Here is a 23,764-nt window from a genome sequence, read left to right as displayed (position 1 = left end):
CATTCTTCAGGTTTCCACTGAAATGTCACCTCCTCCAGGAAGCCTTCCCTGAATGCCCCACCTCCATCCCCTAGTGCTCTGCTCTTAGAAGAGGGTAGCAATCATGATGGCAATTACTGGTTGCTTGTACAATCATCTACTTGTTGTCTCTCTAGAACATAAGCCCTTCGAGGATTAGGTTCTCCTGCACCGTGCACGCCCTGCCCCTGACACCAAGCCTGTCTCACAGTCAGTGCCCAGCTGGCATCCAGGACTAAAGGCAGTCCACTCACAGTGGGGCTGCTTAGTGGATACTGACTAGGGTGACCGACTCATCTTGGGACTTTTCTGGTTTGGGGGCTGAAAGTCTCACATCCCAGAAGCCCCTCAATACCAGTACAGCTGGTCCTCTGTTAGGAACTGGAAGTGGGTGGTGAGAATGTGAGGGGGGGCCCCCTGGTCTCAGGCACATTGCCCGCCCTCCCTTGCACAACTTGGGGGTTGCATTGGTTGTGGTGTTCCTGACGCTTGCTCCACGGTGGCCCTGGCACTGTTGGGACCACCAGGGACCCCATCCATGGCATGCTTGCATCCTGACAGTGGCCACAAGGCTGCCACATCAGCACCAGAGATAACTGCTTGTTTGGCCTTTAATTCCTTGTACCTGGCTAAAAAAGGGAAGGTATCTGAAGGTATCCATAGTCCTGATGAGCCTGTCATTTTAATCCAGACACTCAACCCCACTCACTTTTTTTAATTTTTGGCCACATTCCAGGGCATGTGGGATCTTAGTTCCCTGACTAGGGACTGAACCCACTCCCCCATGCAGTGGAGTCTAACCACTGGACCACCAGGGACGTCCAAACCCACTCACTTTTGACAGTTTATTGTTCTGATCATCCATGACCAGAATATCATCCTCCAGTTTCTTGATCTTGGCCTCAGCTGTGACCTTCTCAAGTTGTAGCTTCTGCCTGGCAGCTTCCTCTTCCTCCAGCTGTTCCTCCAGGTCCTTTGTGGGGGAGGGAAAAGAATTACAGCCTTGTTTAACCCAAAATCTACTCTCCCGGAGCTCTGGGGACTCATGGATACAGAGGCTGGACCTCATGGCTCCCTGCAGTGCTCTGCAGTCTCTTTTCATCAGAAAGAAAAGGTCTGAGTAAACCACTTTGCTTTGTGGAGCCTCAGTCTCCTCATCTGTAAAGTGGGGAGAATAGATACCATGGTGGTTTTAAAAATATGTCCACAAATTCTTTGATACTCTTCCCTTCAACAGGTGGAGTGTAATTCTTCTCCCCTTGAATGTCAGCTGGGCTTAATGACTTGCTTCTAACAAAATCAAGAGGAAGCGATGGCGTGTGTAAGTCAGAGACTAGGCTATAGGAGGCATTGCAGCTTCCTCCCCTGTTTTCCCTCCATTCGCTCTGTCCAGGGAAAGCAAGCTGCCATACTGTGAGGACACCCGAGCAGCCCTGTGGAGAAGCCCACGGAACAAGGAACTGAGGTCTCCTGCCTACAGCCATGTGAGTGACGGCTCACTCACCCCTGGAAGGGGATCCTCAAGGCCCAGTCAAGCCTTCAGAAGACTGCAGCCCAGGCTGACATCACAACTGCAATCTCATGAGAAGCTCTAAGCCAGAATCATTCAGCTAAGCCACTCTCAGAGTCATGACTGTGGGAGATAAATGTTTAGTATTTCATTTACCAAAAAAAATATATTTTTAAATTTATTTATTTTCGGGTGTGCTGGGTCCAGCTTTCTCTGGTTGTGGTGTGTGGGCTTCTCATCACGGTGGGTTCTCTTGCTGCAGAGCACAGGCTCTAGGCATGTGGGCTTCAGCAGCTTTGGCATGTGGGCTCGGCAATTACAGCTCACGGGCTCTGGAGTGCGGCTCAGTAGTTGTGGCACACAGGCCCCACAACACGTGGGATCTTCCTGGGCCAGGGAGCGAACCCGTGTCCCCCTGCACTGGCAGGAGATTCTTACTACTGGTCCAGCAGAGAAGTCCTAAATGCTTCTTATTTCTAAGCTGCTGAGTCTTGGAGCTTTTTGTTCTGCAGCAGTAGCTTACTGATACAATTACCCCTCACACAGGGTGGCTATTAGGAGAAACGTGTTTGCGCATGGAAGGCAGGGCAGCAGGACATAGCAGGCTCCCAAGGAGACCTGTGTAGGCAGAGGGCTGCTCCTCTCCAAGCCTGAGTCTCTATCTCAGTCCAGTGGGGACACACATCATCAGATGCACCTCACAGGTCTGCAGCGAGAGTCAAGGGTTTTGGCACCACCGAGGGCAGCCCCCGCAGCGCCTTACCAGCATCTGCTGGGCCATCTTCTTCCGTTCTGCCTGCAGCTGCTGGCTCCGGTCTTCCTCCTCCTCCAGGCGGGCCTCCATCTCGTGCAGGATCTCCTCCAGCTCCTGCTTCTTGGCTGCCAGCCGGACCCGCATCTCCTCGGCCTCGGCGTACAGCTCCGTCTCCGCCTGCAGCTGCTCCTGCAGCAGGTTCTTCTCCTCCGTCAGCTGCAGGCAGGGGGCGGGGAGACAGGTGGTGAGCCCCACGGGGGCAGGCGGCCTGCCCTCTGCAGCGTCAGCCAGGCTCCCGGGCCGGTACCTGCGAGTGTTTCTGCTCCAGCTCCTTGAGTTCGCTCTCGGCCTTCTGCTGCCGCTCCTTGGTTTTCTGCAGCTCATCCTCCTTGGCTTGCATCTCCTCCTCCTGCCGAGTCACCTGCAGCAGGGGCTTCACCTGCACACAGAGGGTCAGCCCATCAGTTGTCTCCATGGCACAAGGGATACACTCTCATAGTAAGTAAATCAATGGTTCTCGGCCAGGGACAATTTTATTCCACCTGCAGCCCCTCAGGATATTTGGCAGTTTCTGGGGACGGTGTTAGCTGTCACAACTAGGTGGGCAGGGGGATGCTACTGGCATCTGGTGCGTAGAGGCCAGGAATGCTGCTCAACATTCTAGAATTCTCAGGACAGCCTCCGTGACACAGAATTACCCATCCCAAAATATCAACATATGCCAATATCAACCAATATGCCGAGACTGAAAAATCCTAGAGCAACAGGAAGAGGTGCAAAGTGACAGGAGAAGTCTCGCCTCCCCCCATTTAGTCCCATCCTGAGTGAGAACTGCTGCTGACAAACTGCTGTGTTTCCTTCCAAAGGGAAAAGGAGAGGAAAGTCCCCCACATCCTGCCTCCCGTTACTGGCCCTATCAGCATCTCCTTCTAGCCCTTTGTCCTGCACACTAAAAAAATACACCGAGACCACGCTGCCCAGCGTTACATGTACTTAAAAAAATGTTTTTTTAATTAAGAAAGTTTTTTTGCCATGCCATGAGGCTTGAGGGACCTTAGTTTGCAGACCAGAGATGGAACCCAGGCCCTCTGCAGCGAAAGCATGGAGTCCTAACCACTGGACCATCAGGGAATTCCCTACGTGCCGCTTTTATTACTAAAAACGACAGGATAATTGTCACCCCTGCGGTCACGTCAGTGTTACAACTTGATTTTTAAATATCATCATTTTTAGCGATTGAAAGTATCCCATTGATGGATGAGCTGTTATGAGTCAGTCTGCCAGGGCTGGGCATTGAAATTTTGCTTTTGTAAATGAATGCCCTTCATTTTTTATTTTCTTTATTGCGGGTGGTTTTTTTAGGAGCTTCCAGAAGTTGGGTTGATGGGAGTGAACATTTCCAAAAAGCAGCTTCCCCTCACTGCTCTTCAGCAGGCAGACTCCTAACTCCTTGTGTTCAAGCCCCACCCGGCACTAGAGGAAACCGTGTTTGATACACTGCAGTTTCCTTCCTGCACTGACCCCAGTCTGCCATGGGCATCATTTCCTGCGATTACCTATCACCTACTCCTCCACTCACCTAGAATATTCATGAAGCCAGGGTATCCCCAGCCCTTCACACGCGCCTGGTGCACAGTGGCCATTCAACACATAGTCACTCAGTGGAAAAGCTTTGTGCCCATCAACAGACTCAAGGGCACCTAAGAGGAAGCTGTGTCCGTCCCCACAGAGCAAGTCTTTGCCCAACAGACTCGTAACAGCCATCGATGCTGCAAGACCAAGCTGTACCCAGAGAAACAAACAGTGGATACACACAACACGCTGGATGGAGGGCTGTCCAGAGAATGATGCTTTGTGACAAAGTGAAAGTCGCTGAGTGGTGTCCGACTCTGCGACCCCATGGATTATACGGTCCATGGAATTCCCCAGGCCAGAATACTGGAGTGGGTAGCCATTCTCTTCTCCAGGGGATCTTCCCAACCCAGGGATTGAACCCAGCTCTCCTGCATTGCAGGCGGATTCTTTACCAACTGAGCCACAAGGGAAGCCTAACAACTGGAGTGGGTAGCCTATCCCTTCTCCAGCAGGTCTTCCCCACTCAGGAATTGAACCAGGGTCTCCCACATTGCAGGCAGATTCTTTGCCAACTGAGCTATCAGGGAAGCCCCAGTGACATAACTACGGGACCCCGTTAACATAATATTCTTGAGATGACAAAAGTACAGAAATAGGGAACACATTTGTGCTTGCCGGGACTGTGGAGGGAAGTGGGCAGAGCTATAAATGGGCAATAGGAGGGATCCTTGTGGTGATGGACAGAGAAGGCAATGGCACCCCACTCCAGTACTCTTGCCTGGAAAATCCATGGACAGAGGAGCCTGGTAGGCTGCAGTCCATGGGGTCGCTAAGAGTCGGACACGACTGAACGACTTCACTTTCACTTTTCTTTTTCATGCATTGGAGAAGGAAATGGCAACCCACTCCAGTATTCTTGCCTGGAGAATCCCAGGGATGGCAGAGCCTGGTGGACTGCCATCTATGGGGTTGCACAGAGTCGGACACAACTGAAGCGACTTAGCATTAGCATAGCATTGTGGTGATGGAAGTGCTCTGGGTCTGGGTTAAGGTCACGGCTGTAACCCACATGCCAAAGAGGGGGCTCTTCTCAAGCCCAGAGAATCGCCAATGGGGAAGGTTTGGTTTTGAGCTCTCAGTTGCAAGCCTGCTATCCACCACCTCCAGTCCCATGTGGGCAGCGTCCCAGGGAAGACCCAGGACTTGGGAGAGGTGGGTGGAAGGGGGCTTGGGATGAGGATGCACTCACTTTGGTGAAGAGCCGCCACCACTGCCAGTTCCGCAGCTTGAGGTAGGCGGCGCAGTTCCTCTGAATCACCTTCATGGCCGTCAGCTGCTGCTGCCTCTTGGCAAAGGCCCTGGGGAGAGGGAAGTGGAAGCGTGAGAAGACCTGCTCGGCCCAACACACACCTCACTGCACTGTCACAGCATCCAGCCCCGCAGCATCCTGAGAGCAGGACACGTCTGTGTGGCTTGTGATTTTGAGACTTGCACAAGGACATCCCCCCATTCTCTCTAGCCCAGATTCTCCAGCAAGCTCTGAGCATCAGTACAAGTATATATCATCTGGAGGCCACAGCCTTTCTCAGTGGGCAAGGAAGACCCGAGGCTCACAAAATTTCCTGAATTCAGATCTGTGGTCCCGGTAACACCTAGGAAATCAACCCATGCTACACCATGCCTGAGGGGCATCCAACAGCCTCATCTGTACCACATCTTCCCCAAAGCTGAGAGTCTGAAAAACCTATCGTTTCCTCGGGTGTGTTTTAAACTCCCAGGCCTGACACAGAACCAGCACCCCTCCTATTTAAGGGCTATTAATGAACACCATCCTCTTGTCTCTGACTGGCTGCCATTGCGGCTGCCATCTTGGACGTGGGTGAACTTGAAGAATAAAATCTCCCCAGTCAGTCTGCAAGTGGGAGTGGTGACAACAGAGAATTTAGTTATGACACTTAACAGGTTAGGTCTGTCCCAGGACCAAGCGCTCCCCAGATCTGGCCTTGACCATCCTGAGTCTACCTGGCAATGAATCAGCTTGACACGATCAGATGAGTATGTGGTCTGTACCTCCTGATGACACATGCCCTGGACTAGGGCAACTCCATCAGCCCCTGCAGTCCTGTTTGGGGTGTGAGTTTCATGGAGGAACCCTAGCCCTCACCCAGGCCCCGGTTTCCCAAAACAGAGGGAGCACCAGGGCAAGACCATGCCTTATGAATCCCATTTGGACATGGGGGTATAGATACCAATACACCTTCCTCAGGTACTTTATCATATTCTCACACTTCTTAAATGATAACCAGCTTTGTTCTCAACTGTTTATACGCAGTATTTCATTGACTCCCTCTCATTAAAACAAGTTTACGAGGCAGGAGTGATTATACTCATTTTCCTGAGGCTCAGAGAGGTAAAGTAACTTTCCCAAGGTTCTTCACCAAATAAGCAGGGAAGCCAGAATAGAACCCATGTCTAACTCTCCACAGCCCGTGGTCTTAAGCCCTTCCTGCCCTGTCCTTGTAACTAGCACATATTTTTAAAGTGGTAGCATTTCCTTCCCCTCAAGAAAAGGCAGCCATTCAATCAGTGACATCTTCGAGCAGATGGCCTCTGCTCTAGAATCAGGGATCAGGACATGAGGCCAGAAAACCGCCTGAAATTCTGTGCTTCTGGTCTGTGTTTGCAGGGAGGCGACAGCATGCAGGTCTTTACTTTCTGGCCAGGTAACCGCGACACATCGCCTGGAAGGCCATGATGACGTCGGTGATCTTTAGGTCTCGCTCCTCTTCCAGGTGGGCCAGGACCCCGGTTCGGAAGAAGATTTTGCTCTGCCCGATCCTGTACAAGTTGGGGTCGAGTTCCAGGGCTTTGATCTGCGGAAGGAAGGAGGGGAGAGTTCCTGTTCTCGGCTCTGCCACTTGGCAGGGGGTTAAGTGTGTTTAAGGAGGGTCCCGGAGGTCTGCAAGTGGATTTCTGGGGAGGGGCTGGGGACCAGGCTCACCATCAGGATGCAGGCCTGCTTCCCGTCCATGAAGCCTTTGGGAATGGCATTGGCGGCCAGGATCTCGTACCTTGAGACACAGGGCAGGAGTCACGACCAAGTGCATCTGCGTTGTCATCAGTCTGTCCCTCCTCTGAGCCTGCTCCCCGCACCCGCTCCCCCGCCCCACCCTCACCAGCCTGGCAGGCTCACCGTTGGCGGAACTCCTGGAAGACGATCCTGTTGGGGAAGCCCTGGCGGCAGATTCGGATGCCTTCCAAGACCCCGTTGCACCGCAGTTGCTCTAGCACCAGGAAGGCGTCCAGCTTGCCCGACTGCAAAGATGCAAAGGGCGGTGGGCTGCCGGGGCCTCAGGGAGCAGCAAGCCCCAAATCTCAGGCCCAGTGCCCCACCTCGCCAGCCCATGGGGAGGATCACTGGGGGCACCAGGTGAGAGCTCAGCTGAGGGTCTGGTGCCGTCTCTCATTCTGGTTGGCACCAGCATCACCTGAGGCTTCCTCCCTGTCACCTCCCCCTCCCTCGCTTCCTGCCCATCGCCAGTTCTATGGCTCCGACCTCCCAAACATCTCCCCATCCACCCACTTCTCTCACCACTGCCATCCACTCGCCACCCTCTTCTCCTGCCCTGATGGCCACAGTAGCCTTGTACTGTTTTCCCACCCTGTCCTGGCTCTCCCATTGCCTCAGTTGGTTTCTAAAATGCAAATCTGATCATGGCACGTCCCCTGATAACATCTTACAGAAGGAGTGCCAAGCCCTGTTAACCCCAGGAACGCCACAATCTAAGCCCTGCCCAGCATTCTGGCCTCATCTCCCCCATCCCTGCCTCACACCATCACAGGTCAATACGGAACGACCCACCTGGAGTTTCTTCACCCAGACCTTCACCTCCACGTCTCACCTCCACGTCTTTGCTTATTCTGTTCCCTCTGCCTAGGATGCCCTCCCGACCCTGCCCTCCGAGTTACCGAGTTCACATCCTTTAAGAAGCTTTCTCTGAGCCCTGAGTTTTGAGTGGGACCCCTGGCTCTTTGGTATTCTCGTAATTTACCACATGACCTCCTCAGCTGGTGTGTCCCCCTCTCCCATAACTCAGCACTACGGACGTCTTGGGCTGGATAATTCTCTGTGGTTGCAGGGGGAGCGGCTCTGTGTGCTACAGGATGTTTAGCAGCATCCCTGGCTTCTGTGCGCTGGATGCCAATTATAGCCCCCCTTTCAGTTAAAAATGTCTTCTGCGGCTGCTGCTGCTGCTAAGTCGCTTCAGTCGTGTCCGACTCTGTGTGACCCCATAGACGGCAGCCCACCAGGCTCCGCCGTCCCTGGGATTCTCCAGGCAGGAACACTGGAGTGGGTTGCCATTTCCTTCTCCAATGCATGAAAGAGAAAAGTGAAAGTGAAGTCGCTCAGTCGTGTCCGACTCTTAGCGACCCCATGGACTGCAGCCTACCAGGCTCCTCCGTCCATGGGATTTTCCAGGCAAGAGTAGGATTTTCCAGTGGAATGGGTTGCCACTGCCTTCAGACATGGCCAAATCTCCCCAGTGGGGGAAGGGAGGGCACACAATTGCCCCCCAGCTAAGCACCCCTAGCCTAGATTATGACACCTGCCAGCAAGGACTACAGTCTATCCAGCTCCGAATCCCCAGCACCTGGCACAGGGGGAGCTCAGCAAATATTAGCTGAATAATGTTTACTGTAAATATTACAGTAAATATTAGTGAACGAGTGATCTGATACCATGTGCAGCCACTCCAGGGCTCAAAGTCCCCGGGAGCATTCTCCCTTCCTCTCTTGCCTTCTGCCTCTTGGACGAGAAAGGAGTGCCTCCCACTTGTGTCAGATGGAGCCCTCAGGGTGGGGGGTCTGGCTTTCCTCCTGCCCCTGTAGCCCAGCCTGCATCCCCTTTCCCTGCAGACTCTGAGGATGTCCCGAGAAGCGGGGCGGCAGCCTCACCCTCTTCTCGTGGTTGGGGATGATGCAGCGCACGAAGTTGGGTGTGGTGTTCCGCAGCGTGGTCATCAGCTTCCCCAGCTGCTCCTTGTACAGCTGCCCCACCGTGCGGAACATGCCCTTCTTGGTCTTGGAGGCGCTGGGCAGCGAGCTCTCCGTCATCTTGGCCATCTGGTCCAGCCCCACGATGCGGTCCACTGCGGGCACATGAAGGGTGGCGTCAGCCCACCAGGGGCTCTGCACCCCCACAGCAGGCCAGGGGACCAGCCTGGAGCGTGGAGACCCCAGGTCCCCTGCTCATTCTCATGGGGTTCTTTCCTCCACCCCCACCACATTCTCTCTAGCGATAGGTAAAGGAAGGTGTCGGGGGTTGCTTTCCAAGTATTACGTATTTCTGAGACCCTGAGAACTCCCGAATGACTAAAAGAACACATTCTCTTCGACACTGTCACAGAGACTTGGGAGTAAATCCTGTTCTTGCCACCGCCTTGGCCTGGTGCCATTTTGTGCCTCAGTTTCTCCTTCTGTGAAAGTGAGTCACTCAGTCGTGTCCGACTCTTTGCAACCCCATGGACAGTCCATGGAATTCTCCAGGCCAGAATACTGGAGTGGGTAGCCGTTCCTTTCTCCAAGGGATCTTCCCAACCCAGGGATTGAACCCAGGTCTCCTGCATTGCAGGCAGATTCTTTACCAGCTGAGACACCAGGGAAGTGGAGGTAATAACAGCATCTACCTCCTAGGGCAGGAATAATTGAATAAGGTCTGCAAAGGGCTTACCTCCCTGCCTGCCTTCAATCCTTCATCTACCAACAAATATTTATTGAGAGCCTTCTGTGTGCCAGGCCCTGGGCATACAGACATGAACAAAATCCAGACGCTGTGTACCCCCTCGACCCCAGCTCATATTCTATGGTTATTCCAACAGAAGGAGGCAGATAATGATCAAGTGTGCAAGTCTACAATACTTTGAGTGGTAAGGTGAGCTTAGAAAGATAAAACAGGGATCCCTTGGGGGAGGAGATGGCAACCCACTCCAGTGTTCTTGCCTGGAGCATCCCGTGGACAGAGGAGCCTGGTGGACTACAGTCCATGGGGTCACAAAGAGTTGGATACAACTGAGCGACTAACACACACACACACAGTTGACTGTATCCAGCTGGTTGGTGGTGGTGTGGAGGTCAACTCCACTGACATTAGACCCAGCACTTCTGCTCCATGTGCTCGGGTAGGCTCCATGTAATAATGTCTGCAAGGAGATCCAATCAGTCCATTCTAAAGGAGATCAGCCCTGGGATTTCTTTGGAAGGAATGATGCTAAAGCTGAAACTCCAGTACTTTGGCCACCTCATGCGAAGAGTTGACTCATTGGAAAAGACTCTGATGCTGGGAGGGATTGGGGGCAGGAGGAGAAGGGGATGACAGAGGATGAGATGGCTGGATGGCATCACTGACTCGATGGACTGAGTCTGACTGAACTCCAGGAGTTGGTGATGGACAGGGAGGCCTGGCGTGCTGCGATTCATGGGGTCACAAAGACTCGGACACAACTGAGCAACTGAACTGAACTGAACTGAATAATGTCTTTGCTTATCTGCCTCGCCTATAAGACTGTGGGCTCCTTGAAGGAAGGAGTTTCAGAGTTCATCGTGAGTCCCAGGTGTGATATATAACCTGGGTTGAGATGCTGTTACCCCATTCCAAGGGCCTTGGCACTCAGTAAATGTCGGCAGAACTGACCCCTGTCCCTAAAGCAAGGACAGCTAGTCCTGTAAGCCCTAGACCCACAGGTTCTGTGTCGAGTGAAATCTGCTGTAAGCGCTGAGACCCAGGGGCAAAAGCAGCAAAGCCCACCACCTAATAGTCGTCACAGGGCCAATGTGTACCAAGTCCCTACTGTGGGCCCAGCAGGTGTTAGACTTCACTTGGATTATCTGTTCTCTGGTTCTTAAGGGGAAAAAAGTGTGGTCCCCAGACCAGCAGCATCAGCGCCACCTAGGAACTTGTTAGAAATACGAATTTTCAGGCTCCGTCCAGACCTGCTGAATCAGACCCTCCGGTGATGGGGTCCAGTGATCATGAGCTTTAACAAGCGTTCCAGAGATCTTGATCCATGCTCAAACTTGGCCCCACTGATTTGATTTCACCCTCACAGTAATCTTAGGGAAGATGGGAGATTAACTCAACTGGTAAAGAAGCCACCTACAATGCAGAAGACCCCAGTTCAATTCCTGGGTTGGGAAGATCTGCTGGAGAAGGGATAGGCTACCCACTTCAGTATTCTTGGGCTTCCCTGGTGGCTCAGCGGGTGAAGAATCCTCCCGCAATTTAGGAGACCTGGGTTCAATCTCTGGGTTGGGAAGATCCCCCGGAGAAGGGAATGGCTACCCACTCCAATATTATGGCCTGGAGAACTCCATGGACAGAGGAGCCTGGCAGGCTACAGTCCATGGGGTCACAAAGAGTCTGAAATGACTAAGTGACTTTCACTTTCACCAAAGAGGACAGTGGAGCTTAAGGAAGTCAAGTGACTTGTCTGAGGTCACACAGCTGGTACATGGCAGAGATGAGAGTGCAGTTAAGTCTCTCTGACTCCACAAGGGGGTGCTCTGACCCAACATACCTCCTAAGACATTTCCTCCATCAGCATCTGAGCCCTGACTCAGGACCTTCTCCATAGGGTCCAGGTACTGGGTTGAGGGGCTCAGGAATTGGTGCCCCATCCCTCCTGGGAGCAGGTGTGGGAATAGGGGCAGCTGGGAAGGGCTGGAGGGAGTTCAGTCCTCCTGCTCCAGCAAACAGGGCCTTACCGTCCTTCCACAGGTCGGCCATAAACTTGTCAGAAGAGGCGTTGAGGAGGGAAGTCACATTGTCATTCAGCGGGTCCATGTTCTTGGTCAGCCAGGCGCTGGCATTGTAGTCCACCTGTCAAGGACCACCCCACCAGTCAGGTGCTTCTGCTTTAGTTATGAACTAAGGGCCCCAGACTTCTTCCCCCACTGCCCTGGATCTTCTCAAGTCAGAGAGGAAACATGAGTGGCTACCATAATGGGAATCCACAAACACCAATAAAGGAACTGACAAATCAGAACTTTGAAGGGCCCTGCGCACAGTAGGCCTCAGCCATGACCTACCGGGAAAGGCTCATCTCTATCCCTGCCTTCTCCTAGTATGCTTCCTCTGGCAGCCTCCTCCTTAAGAGCCCAGCACGATGCCTGAGATTTCCCAAAGGTATGGAGCTTTGCTGGTGGCGAATACCCTCCCCTCACATTCAACATTCACCTCTCCTCCAGCAAAGGCTTGACAACAATCTGCTTTTAAATTAAATCTGGGACCTCTTTTTAATCTTACTATTTTGACTATGAAATGGAAGGAACTGATAGAATAGTTCTGGTGGGGTTTTACATTATATGAGTTGTTACACTGATGGGCAGGTGTGATCTTGGCTGTGTGCCAATAGAACTTTATTTATAAAAACAGGCCATGGGCCAGGTTTGGTACCTGGGCTGTAGTTCACCAACCCCTGGTTTGGAGTATTGTCTGTTTCTATGATGTAGTGGATATACCAGGGAGTCAATAAATGTCTGCAAGCCAGACTGAGTTATGTCTTTTCTACATGATCCAGGCCTCTCTGGAGCCATAGGGAAAGGTCCTGTATATTAAGAACTATAATATGATGATGATGGTGATGACAATGATGATGGAGGAGACGCGTAGGGGAAAGGGGGGAGGAAGGAGGAGAAAGAAGAAATAGAAGACAGATTTCCTGAGTGGCACAAGCTGGCAATGGCAAACCCAAGGCCATGATAAAGGAGATTTCTGTTGGACTCAAAAGTTGGTTTATTGGTCACCCCATTCCAGCTGGCCCTTCCTGTTTAGAATCTATACAGGAAAGAACTGCCTGGCTACCATGAAAGTGAAAGTTGCTCAGTCCTGTCCGACTCTTTGCAACCCCATGGACCGTCCATGGAATTCTCTGGGCCAGAATATTGGAGTGGGTAGCCTTTCCCTTCTCCAGGGAATCTTCCCAACCCAGGGATTGAACTCAGGTCTCCCACATTGCAGGCAGATTCTTTACCAGCTGAGCCACAAGGGTAGCCTGGCTACCATAGTTGGAGTGTATTAGTGGCCTCTCTAATATACATCTCATATATGTCTATAATATACAACATATATATTAGCCTTTTATAGCATATATATTCTCTATCTTTAATATACAGGTATCATACATACATTAGCCCATTATATGTTATATCTCTAAATCTTGTCCCTTACTGATGCTTAGACAAATCATGTATAAGGCTTGGTTGGGGTCTGACTTACACCAGAGGCCTCTGGGTCCCGCCACTCCTAAGCTGCTCTTACTTGGAACATCCTGCTTGGGTCCCCTGGGATGAAGAGGCCCCTGGGACATTTGCCTGGTACCTTTCCGGCGTAGTGGATGATAGAGAATTCAGTTTTGTCCTTGAGCTGCTTGGGCTTCTGAAACTTGGGGTGGCTGCCCTGCTCCGTGCACAGCTTCTCCACAAAAGACTTGTCTGTGGCTTTGGGGAACCAGCACTCCTCGTCCAGCAGGGCCAACACACCTGGGGGGTTGGTCTGTGGAAGACAAGCAGATCATAGCAAGGGCACCCGAGCCTCAGGCTGGCCACCCAAACACATGCGCAGGCTCCATTAGCATATCTCCTTACCTATAAAGATGGATTTACATGCTCCATCTCCACCCCCTCAATCTATCCTCATAGTATTCTGTGCCCAATGGACCAGCACTAGGGATGCAAGCGCCGGGAAGCATGCACAACATCACAAAGATTTCACACTTCTAGTCATAAATTGTGTTCCTTTACAAATAAATTCACCTAAGGGTTCCTTTGAGTAAAGTGCTCCCCTATGGCTGAGACAGTTTAAACTAAGGTGTCAGGAGCACCATCAAATCTGCACATGCTATTTGCTCTGCTGGAATGTTCTTTACTTTTTAGACTCAGATCAGAGAAGCCTTTCCTGGCTATTCTGTCCAAAGCAGGCATCCCTAAAGCACTCTCAGCTTTGCTCTTATCAGGAGTTTCAGTTGCTTCTCTTTTTTGTCTAGTTTCATCGTCTGCTCCTCCAGGAGGGCAGGGACTGCGTCCATCTGGTTCACTGTTACATCGCAGACTCTAAAGAGAGGGCCCAGCATACAGCTGTTTAGTAGCTAAGTTGTGTCCAACTCTTTTGCAACACCATGGACAGTAGCCTGCCAGGCTCCTCGGTCTATGGGATTTCCCAGGCAAGGATACTGGAGCTGGCTGCCATTTCCTTCTCCAGGGGATCTTCCTGACCCAGGGATCAAACCTGCATCTCCTGCATTGGCAGGTGGATTCTTTACAGCTGAGCATATAGTAGGTCATTCAATAATGTAGGTCAATCAATCGTCGTTCAATAATGATCTCTTGTGCACCTATTACGTGCATGGTTCCAGGAGTTCGGGATGGGTCAGCAAACAAAAGCAAGATCCTTGCTTTTGGGAATGAATGACTGGAGAGAGGAGGGGAGGGACGGGCACAGTGGGGAAGGGAAGAAAGGGGAGGGATAAAAAGAAGCAACAGTTTCGATAGGAAAATGTGGGCTAAAGGACACGGTAATTTAGTTCACGAAGATTCAGTTTACAGCCTTTCAGGACTTGGGGAAGCTGTGCCCGAGTGGAGACAGCACAGGGTCTGCGTGCCGGCTGCACGTGCGTGATGTGGGGCCTCACCGGCCGCTCGATGAGCTCAATGCAGGGCTGCAGGTCCAGCCCGAAGTCGATGAAGTTCCACTCGATGCCCTCGCGCTGGTACTCCTCCTGCTCCAGGATGAACATGGTGTGGTTGAAGAGCTGCTGCAGCTTCTCATTGGTGTAGTTGATACACAGCTGCTCGAATGAGTTCACCTGAGCAACAACACCAGGGAGACCCGTGAGCATCATGGTCCACGTTAGAGGACTCGGGGCCCCGAGGAGCTCTGTGCTGGAGAGACCCTATACCGGACACCCTTTCCACGAGCCTGCCCTGCCATTTCAGCACCCAGAGAGGGCTCAGGCCCCACTGAAGGCTTCCCCGGGGCTCATGAGGGCTGGTAAGAGTTACTTATTCCCATGTCATGTGGTTTTAAGAATGCTGATCTCCATCGGCACAATGATTTATAGATAGAATAACTGTGTTAGGTATTTTAAAACCTCAATGTTTTTTTGCCATACCCCATGGCATGGGATCTTAGCTCCCTGACCAGGGATCAAACCTGTGCCCCTGCAGCGGAAGTGCAGAGTCTTAACCCCTGGAGTGCCAGGGAAGTCCCTCACTATCCCTATATTACAGATGTGGAAACTGAGGCTCAAAGAGGGAGATATGTTTTGGAATATCTGTCAATCTCAACATATTCTCCTTCACTGAGAACTTCCCTCCAACTCATGGGAGTGGGATTTAGTAGCCATTTTATACTCTATGAAGTACTGCTGCTGCTGCTGCTAAGTCGCTTCAGTCGTGTCCGACTCTGTGACCCCATAGACGGCAGCCCACCAGGCTCCCCTGTCCCTGGGATTCTCCAGGCAAGAACACTGGAGTGGGTATGAAGTACTGAAAGACCCTAAATACAGTGCTTGGCTCTGAGATGACCATGTGACCCAACTCAGGTAAGATTCAACGACAATTCCAAGATGTGAGATGGAACTACTGGAAAGAACTGGAACTGGTTGGAACTAAGAAGCAGTCTGGATCGATGGCAGCCACATTGCCACCATGAGGGGAGAGCCTGCTTGAGAATGAAGCCAAAGTGGAGGATAGCGGAGAGAGGGAGATGGCAGGAGTTCATGTCCCGCCTGTTGGATCCAGCTGTACCTCTGGCCTCAGTTTACAAACCAGTACATTCCCCACTGGATTTCTGTCTCTAATACCCTCAAAGATTCAACCTTCATGAGACAGCTTCCCACTCTATAGTACTTCCCACCCTATAGTAGCTGCCTGCCTTTCTCCAAAAATAATGAATTTCTCTAAGTGGAAGCTAATTTCCAGAGAACCCGGACTATGTCTATTGCAATCCTCCCAAGTTGTACCTCAAAGATCTCAAACCCAGCAATGTCCAGGATCCCCAGGAACGAAGCCCCTTGCCGGTGGGTCTTGTCCAGGGCTTTGTTCACTCGGGTAAGTATCCAGCGGAAAAGGCGCTCATAAGTGGCCTTGGCCAAAGCTTCTACAGCAAAGTCTGCCTGCAGGGAGTAAGGGGACAGGGTTACTCCCAATGGGTGCATTTTCACAAGAGCCTAACTGGTGGTCCTGGATTTTTATACTCCCTCTATCTACAATTACTCCTTAAAAGATAAACAAAGAAAAGGAAAGTATACCATCTCTACAACTGGCAATAAGGGACAGAGTGGTTAGACCTAAGGAATGGCAATGTGGCTAAGTAGTCACTTTCTGCCAGAGGGACCTGGAACAGAGTGGAGCCTGCTCCACCCCAGGGTCACTTAGAGGCAGTCAGTCCTGCCTCTAGAAAGGGTCCAGAGGCATTTCCAAAGGTTAAGTCAGCCCTCATACCTTCAACTAAGAGATCAAGATGAGGTCAGGAGTGAGAGCCTCTGATGTTCTCGCTCAGCCAGGGTTGTACCTTCAGGACCTGACACGGGACTTTGATTATTCCAGTACTGGATATACAGGGGATAAAAAAAATGGATGGATGGATGGATGGGTGGATGGAAAAGTCCTTCCCTGAAAGCCACCAGGAAGTTTAGGTCTTTTGAGCATGAGCCACCGATTGTCCTTGTTGGGCACATGCAGTAAATGGTATACTTTCCTTCACCACAAATTGGCTTTGCTGCATGGTTGATTAACAGACCCAAGTTTGGTTAGGTAACAGATGCATGAATGGGTAGGTGGGTGGATGGATGGATGGGTGAATAGATGGATGGGTGGATGGGTGGATGGATGGATGGATGGATGGATGGGTGGGAGGGTGGATGGATGGGTGGGTTGATGGATGGGTAGGTGGATGGATGGATGAGTGGATAGATGGATGAGTGGATGGATGGGTGGAAGGGTGGATGGGTGGGTGGGTGGGTGGGTGGAAGGGTGGATGGATGGAAGGGTGGATGGATGGAAGAGTCTTCAGGAATAAATGACAAATGCAGGAATAAATGGCAAATGCATCACTTACCTGTTCTTTGGTTTGAGCCTTCTGCACCACATCCCGCCCAACTTTGATACGTGGGGTCAAGATGGATCTGGTGAAATCTGTCACATTAATTCCCATGAGGTGGCAAACTTTCTGAGCCGCTGGATGGAGGAAAGAAACATATTAAGTGCATCACAAAAGTGAAGGCTTGGAAAAGAAGGCATATTGCATGTGATATCTGTGACCTGTGGATACACTTTTTTTCCTCGATGTGGAACATGACAGTGACCACAGCATGAAAGAGTCCTATAAGCTGTTGTCATTAGTGGCCTCACCCCCAGCGTCTTACCAAGAGGCAGTGATGGGGCTTGGATGGAGGTGTGCCCCAACTGGGGGCTTCGGGCCAGAGCCAGGTTCAGCTCCTCGCTCTTTTCCCACTTCTTAGCCATGTGCTTTTTTGGAAATGCTACTTAACTTCCCAAACTCTAGCTTGCAGAAATGGTCAGCTATTTGGTATGTTGTTTGATTGTCAATGGGATTAAATGAGGTAGGTATATACCTGACATATAGTTAAATTCAATAAGCATTTGTTCTGCCATCCCAAGATATATGTGGCAATATATGCAGAGAGAAAAATATTGGAAACAACTTAAATGTTTGTTCACAAAGGAACAAACAAATATATCACGGTATTTTTGTAAGTATTTTTTCTCTAGAAAAAAAGTTGCAAGATGATGTCTATAGTGTGATATCATCCATGTAAATAAAAAAACACACTCACAAAACACCACTGTATATTGTTCAGATATATGTGTGTGAGGGTATAAACATAAGACCAGAAGGGTATCTGGTAAAGTACAATTGTGCTTGTCAGGAGGTTCAGGGAGAAGAACGAGACCCAGCTGGGAGAATGAGAGACGTCAGTCTTGTCTATACTGTGTCTCGTTTCATTCTAAAGATAAAGAAGTATTCAAAAATAGTCACAAATGTCTATTCTGAATGGTGGACATGTGGGCTCTCGTATTCATGTAGTTCTGCATTTAAAAAGGTTTTCTCAAAAAAAAAAAAAAAAAATCCAACGTTAGCTGCTTCCTAAATGTGAGGACTAGCGACATACAATGGTCTGGAATGGTGTGAGGTGGACGATAGATCGTGTAGTTTTAGGATTTTTCCCCCCGTCTTTTTGCAAAGGTGCTCTTTTCATTTCTGTTTCCCTGAGGGTCTCTCCTCAGAATGAGATTTTCTTTAACTTGCCATTTTGGGGAGTGTAAGACATAAGAAACAACTGGCAGTTCAAAAGGGAGCTTGGAAAAGCAGCCCAATATTGAGACAGGGGTGTTGAGGCCACAGGTGAGCAAGCTGGGAACCTGAGTCATCCTTCTGGATCAGCCGCCAACAAGCATGGTGGTATCCAGCCATCTTTTTGAAACACAAAACACTGTTTATTTGCAGGTAGGGCTGTCAGATTTAGGAAAAACATACAGGACACCCAGTGAAACTTGAATTTCGGATAAGCAATGAAGAATTTTTAGTATAATTATGTCCCCAGTATTGCCTAGGACATACTTACAATCAGAAGTGTTTATCTGAAATTCAAATTCCACTGGGCATCCTGTGTTTTATCTGACAACCCCACTTCAGGGAAACATGAGGTCTGTATCCCCAACAAGACCATACACGGCATAAGAAATGGGGTGGTGATTTGGGAGAATGGCATTGAAACATGCATAATATCATATATGAAATGAGTTGCCAGTCCAGGTTCGATGCATGATACTGGATGCTTGGGGCTGGTGCACTGGGACGACCCAGAGGGATGGTACGGGGAGGGAGGAGGGAGGAGGGTTCAGGATGGGGAACGCATGTATACCTGTGGTGGATTCACATTGATATTTGGCAAAACCAATACAATATTGTAAAGTAAAAAAAAAAATAATAATAATTAAAAAAAAAAAAAAGAATGGGGCGGTTCCTTCTCATTTCTCACTGTATCCCACTGCCCGGCATTTAGCAGGTGTTCAAAAATACTCGTTTAACAAAATAAATGAGTGTGGGGTTTTAGAAGAGGTACTCCCTAAGGGTCCTATCTCATCCAAAACCTAGTTTTTTCCCCCCAACACTCTGACTGGAGAATTTTCCACGTAGGATCTTCAGCAGTGAAAAGTTTGAAAAAAGGATCAAGCGATAGCAACCCAGTCTAGTTCTTATTAACACCCCAGATATCCTCAGCCAGAAAAATAACCAAGACAATGTGATCTTTCCTCCCGTCACCAAAGTCATCAGTTATCACAAAAAAAGCAGCAGGCACCTGTGTTATCCGGCATGGAAGCCTGGTCTGTGTTTCTTTCCTTCTTGAAGACAATATTTCCGAGTTGCAGGACAGATGACACCACCCTCAATATGGCTGGAGTGAGGAGAGAAGACCAGATGAGACAGAAATGCCAACATCAAGATCCAGAGTCTGTAAGTCACCGAGGACCCAGAGCCGGCCTACAGCTTTCCCCGAGAGACTCCGTTCTGAGCCTTTGTCTAGTCTTGTTCAGTCACTAACTTGTGTCTAACTGGAAAAAGCCAAACAACCCAATTGTGCTAAGAGGAGAGAACAGAATATTTTTGGATTGTTGCTAAAAAGCTTGCACTACAATGGAATTATGTGCAGGAGGGCATGGAAATCTATAGCTTGAGGACCAAATCCAGCTCATTACCTGCCCTTGAAAATAAAGTTTTATTGGAACCCAGCCAAACTCATTCACTTACATGCTGTCTATAGCTGTTTGCACGCTAAATGGCAGATTTCAACAGTTGCCATGGAAATCGTATGGCCTGCCTGGTAAGGCTGAAATATTTACTATCTGGCCCTTCGATACATCAAGGAGATTGAATGATTAACAATTACAAACAAACAAAAAATCCTGCTGTATCTCACAAACATGAATGCTGAAGGAAGGCCTCCAGATGCAAACAAGAACATATCACATAAATCCATTTAACAGGCACATCTATGCTGCTGGAAGTCAGGACGGTGGTTATCCTTGGCTGGGGAAGCTACGAGAAGAGGCATGAGGAGTTTCATGGGGGCTGGTGGTGTTTGTGTTCTCTTAGTTAAAATAGGCACCAGTTACGCAAGTGTGTTCGGTGTGTAAAAATTCATCAACTATATACACTTACACACAACCTTCTAAATGTAAATTTTACATCAATAAACTATATCTAAAGAGAAAACAGAACCCTGTGCTTCTGAGCATGCTCTGGCTGGGTGTGTGAACGTTCATGTTGGGATGAAGAAAGGGGAGTCTTTTCCACTGGTTGTTGAGGCATCTCCAGAGAAAACAGTGTGTTGCCAGACCCTGGGAACCCTTCTGACGCCAGACTCAGTCCATGCCGCTGTCAAAATGGTTTCTGAGCCTGAAATCCTCCCAAGACCACGAGTTCCTGGAGCGCAGGGGGCTGTCCGATCTTCTTTATATTCCCCTAACCTTCTCCAGGGTCCAGACACATATGGGGGAGGGAGGGTAGATGGATGGATGGAAAATGAAGTGATGGATGGACGGAAGGAAGGAAGATGGATGATGGATGGATCAGTGTATGGTTAGATAATAGATGGATGATCAATTAGTGGATTGATCAATATAGATAGACAGAGGATGGAGAGATGGATGGATGGACGATGAAGAGATGGATAGATGGATGGATGGATGGAGGACTGATCAATGCAAATACTTGGCTTTAGATTACCTGAGGTGCAGGTCACCCAGGATTTCCAAGAAGAAATCACTGTTTCAAGAACAAAACATAGAGATTCCAGCCTACTCTGATTCCTCAGGCCAAATTAGGGATGACAATCTTTTTTGGGGGGATTTTTTGGAACCTTTTGGGACCTTTTGGGCTTCCCTGATAGCTCAGTTGGTAAAGAATCGCCTGCAATGTGGGAGACCCTGGTTTGATTCCTGGCTTGGGAAGATCCGCTGGAGAAGGGATGGGCTACCCACTCCATTATTCTTGGACTTCCTTTGTGGCTCAGCTGGTAAAGAATCCACCCGCCATGCGGGAGACCTGGGTTCCATCCTTGGGTTGGGAGGATCCCCTGGAGAAAGGAACAGCTATCCACCCCAGTATTCTGACCTGGAGAATTCCATGGACTCTATAGTCCATGGGGTCACGATAAAGCTTTACTACAACTGTTCTCACACGTTAGGGACCCTGGCCCAGCTCAGGAGGAGAAAGGCCTAGACCACCCACCTATATGCTCCCACTTACCACTGGAGAAACTTTCCTCTCAAGTGAACAAAGTTTCTGTCAAAAGGAAACAGCTGAGGCAGTTTCTTTAATAACATCTATGAAGGGGCTCTATAAACCGTCAGGTGCAATACTCACAGTTCTTAAAATGAAAGTCTAAATGAGGGATTGCTGAAATGCCTGCATTATAAGTAGTGAAACTCAGGATTTCTCAGCCCAGGCACTAGTGAATTTTTGGCCCAGATAGTTGATTGTGGGGGTGTTTAGCTGCATCCTTGCTGTCTAACCACTAGATGTCAGTATTGCTGTCTGTGTGTGCAGTCGCTAAATCATGTCCGACTCTGCGACCCCACGGACTGCAGCGTGACAGGCTTCTCGGTCCTTCACTATCTCCCAGACTTTGCTCAAATTCCTGTCCATTGAGTCGGTAACGCTATCTAGCCATCTCAGACTCCATCAGTAGTGCTACCCTTTCCCAAGTTACGACAACCAAAAATGTATCCAGACGTTGCCAATTGTCCGCTGGGGGCCACCCCCCCCAACCCTGGTTGAGAACCCCTGGTCTACATGAGAAAAGCAGATCGATGGGGACTGCAGGGACTCATGGGGACCCTGTATGAAAGGCGACACCCGCGACTCCAATCATGGCCACAAGGGAGGCAAACCCAGAGCTGCCAGACCTCTGCTTTTTCCAAAGATGATGGGGAAACCCAGATTTTCATGTGAAATCTACCCAAGTTTAAAATTAACAACTTGGAGACTTCCCTAGTGGTTCATAGGTTAAGAATCCACCTCGCAGTGCGAAGGACGTGGGTGCGATCCCTGGTTGGGGAGCTAAGATCCAACATGACAGGGGCAACTAAGCCTGTGCACCACCACTAGAGAGCTGGCATGCTGTGACCAAGAGCCTACGTGTTGCAACTAGGACCCAGCACAGCCAAGTAAATGAATAATAAATTTAAAAATAAATAATAAAAAATAATATAATTAACAACTCTAACGTGGAGGTCAGTCTCTTCTGTGGGCTCCGGTGCTGCCAGTTTGCACTTCCTTGTGTAGATAACACAGTCAGAAATGACAGAAGAGCAGTCACCACTCCCAGGTCAAAAGAGCTGGTGGGCAACAAAGCAGCAAAGTGGGCAGGGCTGCCCAGATGGTACGGGTGGCGAGGCTGGGGTCCAGGGCAGTGGTTGAAAGCATGCACTCTAGTGTTAGGGTGTCCTGAGTTCAAATCCTAGCTTCATCTTGCAGAGCCTCAGTTTCCCCATCTGCCAAATGGACAGAGTAACAGAAGTACCTGCTTCATGAAATTTATATCAGGAGAGATGCTGCAAGCCATAGGCCTGGCCCAGTGGGTACTAAACAGCAGTTGACTGGTGGCCATCAAAGAAGTGACCACCCAGAACCTGCAAATGTGACCTTATTTGAAAAAAGATCCCTGCAGAGGCAATTAAATGAAATCAATCACCTTAGATTAAACTGTGTGTGTGTGTGTGCACGTGCATGTGTGCACATGCTCAGTCATGTCCCACTCTCTGCAACCCCATGGACTGTAGCCCATCAGGCTCTTCTGTCCATGGGAGTCTCCAGGCAAGAATTCTGGAGTGGGTTGCCATTTCTGCCTCCAGGGGATTGTCCCTGGAAAAAACCCAGGGATCAAACTCGAATCTCCTGTGTCTCCTGCATTGGCAGCTGGATTCTTTACCATCAGCACCGCCTGAGAAGTCCCTAGATTAAACTGGTGGGCCTTAAATGCAGGAGGCCTGAGTCCAATCCCTGGAGAAGGGGATGGCAACCCACTCCAGTATTCTCGCCTGGGAAATCCCACGGACAGAGGAGCCTGGAAGGTTATAGTCCATGGGGCCACAAAGAGTTGGAAATGACTGAGAGACTAACACTAAAACTGGTCCTAATTCCAACCACAAGTGAGCTGATAAAAGAGAGAAGTCACACAGAGCAGAAGAAGCATGAAGAAGGCAGATTGGGGTGATGCGTCTACAAGCCAAGGACTGCTGGCAGCCACAGAAGACAGATGACTGACCTGGGATGGATTCTCCCTCAGAATCCCTGGAAGGAACCACCCCTGGCCACACCTTGGTTTCAGACTCCTGGCCTCTAGAACCATGAGAGAATAAATTCCTTCTGTTTTAAGCCACCAAGCAGGGGGTCACTTGTTACAACAACGACAGGAGACTAATATGCCACCCTTACTACTGAGAAGCAGGAAGCAGGTTTCTCAACATGTAACAGATGCACCACCTGTACACAGTAAGTACAGAGAGTGACCCACCCACCAAAGCAGGAGATGTTAAGAGACACGGGTTCGATCCCTGGGTTGGGAAGATCCCTTGGAGTAGGAAATGGCAACCTACTCCAGTATCCTTGCCTGGGAAATCCCATGGACCAAGGAGCCTGGCGGGCTACAGTCCATGGAGTTGCAAAGAGTCAGACGTGACTGAAGCAACTTAGCACGCAGGAAACTTTTAAAACATTTCAATAGTTAGGGACTTCTACTAATTTATTTGAAATAGTATAACCAGGACATACACTTAGTGATTTTACAGAAATTGTTGTTTAGGACAAAGTCCAGAGTGGATGG

The 23,764-nt window shown here is 49.9% G+C and overlaps 1 protein-coding gene across 4 annotated transcripts in view; it reads right to left on the bottom strand.

Moving 5' to 3' along the window:
- MYH11 (myosin heavy chain 11) overlaps nucleotides 1-23,764 on the bottom strand; it is a 127,332-nt gene that overhangs the window by 27,095 nt on the left and 76,473 nt on the right. For all 4 annotated transcript variants that reach the window (XM_086375622.1, XM_086375620.1, XM_086375623.1 and 1 more), the window contains 14 exons: nucleotides 19,238-19,333; nucleotides 16,972-17,090; nucleotides 15,875-16,027; nucleotides 14,543-14,716; nucleotides 13,234-13,407; nucleotides 11,619-11,733; nucleotides 8,814-9,007; nucleotides 7,051-7,172; nucleotides 6,859-6,928; nucleotides 6,570-6,730; nucleotides 5,107-5,215; nucleotides 2,590-2,721; nucleotides 2,292-2,498; nucleotides 854-991 (listed from right to left, as the gene is read on the bottom strand). In XM_086375622.1, coding sequence (XP_086231748.1) covers nucleotides 854-991; nucleotides 2,292-2,498; nucleotides 2,590-2,721; nucleotides 5,107-5,215; nucleotides 6,570-6,730; nucleotides 6,859-6,928; nucleotides 7,051-7,172; nucleotides 8,814-9,007; nucleotides 11,619-11,733; nucleotides 13,234-13,407; nucleotides 14,543-14,716; nucleotides 15,875-16,027; nucleotides 16,972-17,090; nucleotides 19,238-19,333 — 1,964 coding nt within the window. The remainder of the gene's footprint in view (nucleotides 1-853; nucleotides 992-2,291; nucleotides 2,499-2,589; nucleotides 2,722-5,106; nucleotides 5,216-6,569; nucleotides 6,731-6,858; nucleotides 6,929-7,050; nucleotides 7,173-8,813; nucleotides 9,008-11,618; nucleotides 11,734-13,233; nucleotides 13,408-14,542; nucleotides 14,717-15,874; nucleotides 16,028-16,971; nucleotides 17,091-19,237; nucleotides 19,334-23,764) is intronic.

Source organism: Bos grunniens, chromosome 25 (assembly GCF_055505025.1).
Source record: "Bos grunniens cultivar Pamir isolate PY7600 chromosome 25, Bosgru_T2T1.0, whole genome shotgun sequence".
Lineage (NCBI taxonomy): Eukaryota > Metazoa > Chordata > Mammalia > Artiodactyla > Bovidae > Bos > Bos grunniens.
The sequence above is the reverse complement of the archived record's forward strand: the minus strand, read 5'-3'. Positions and strand labels throughout refer to the sequence as shown.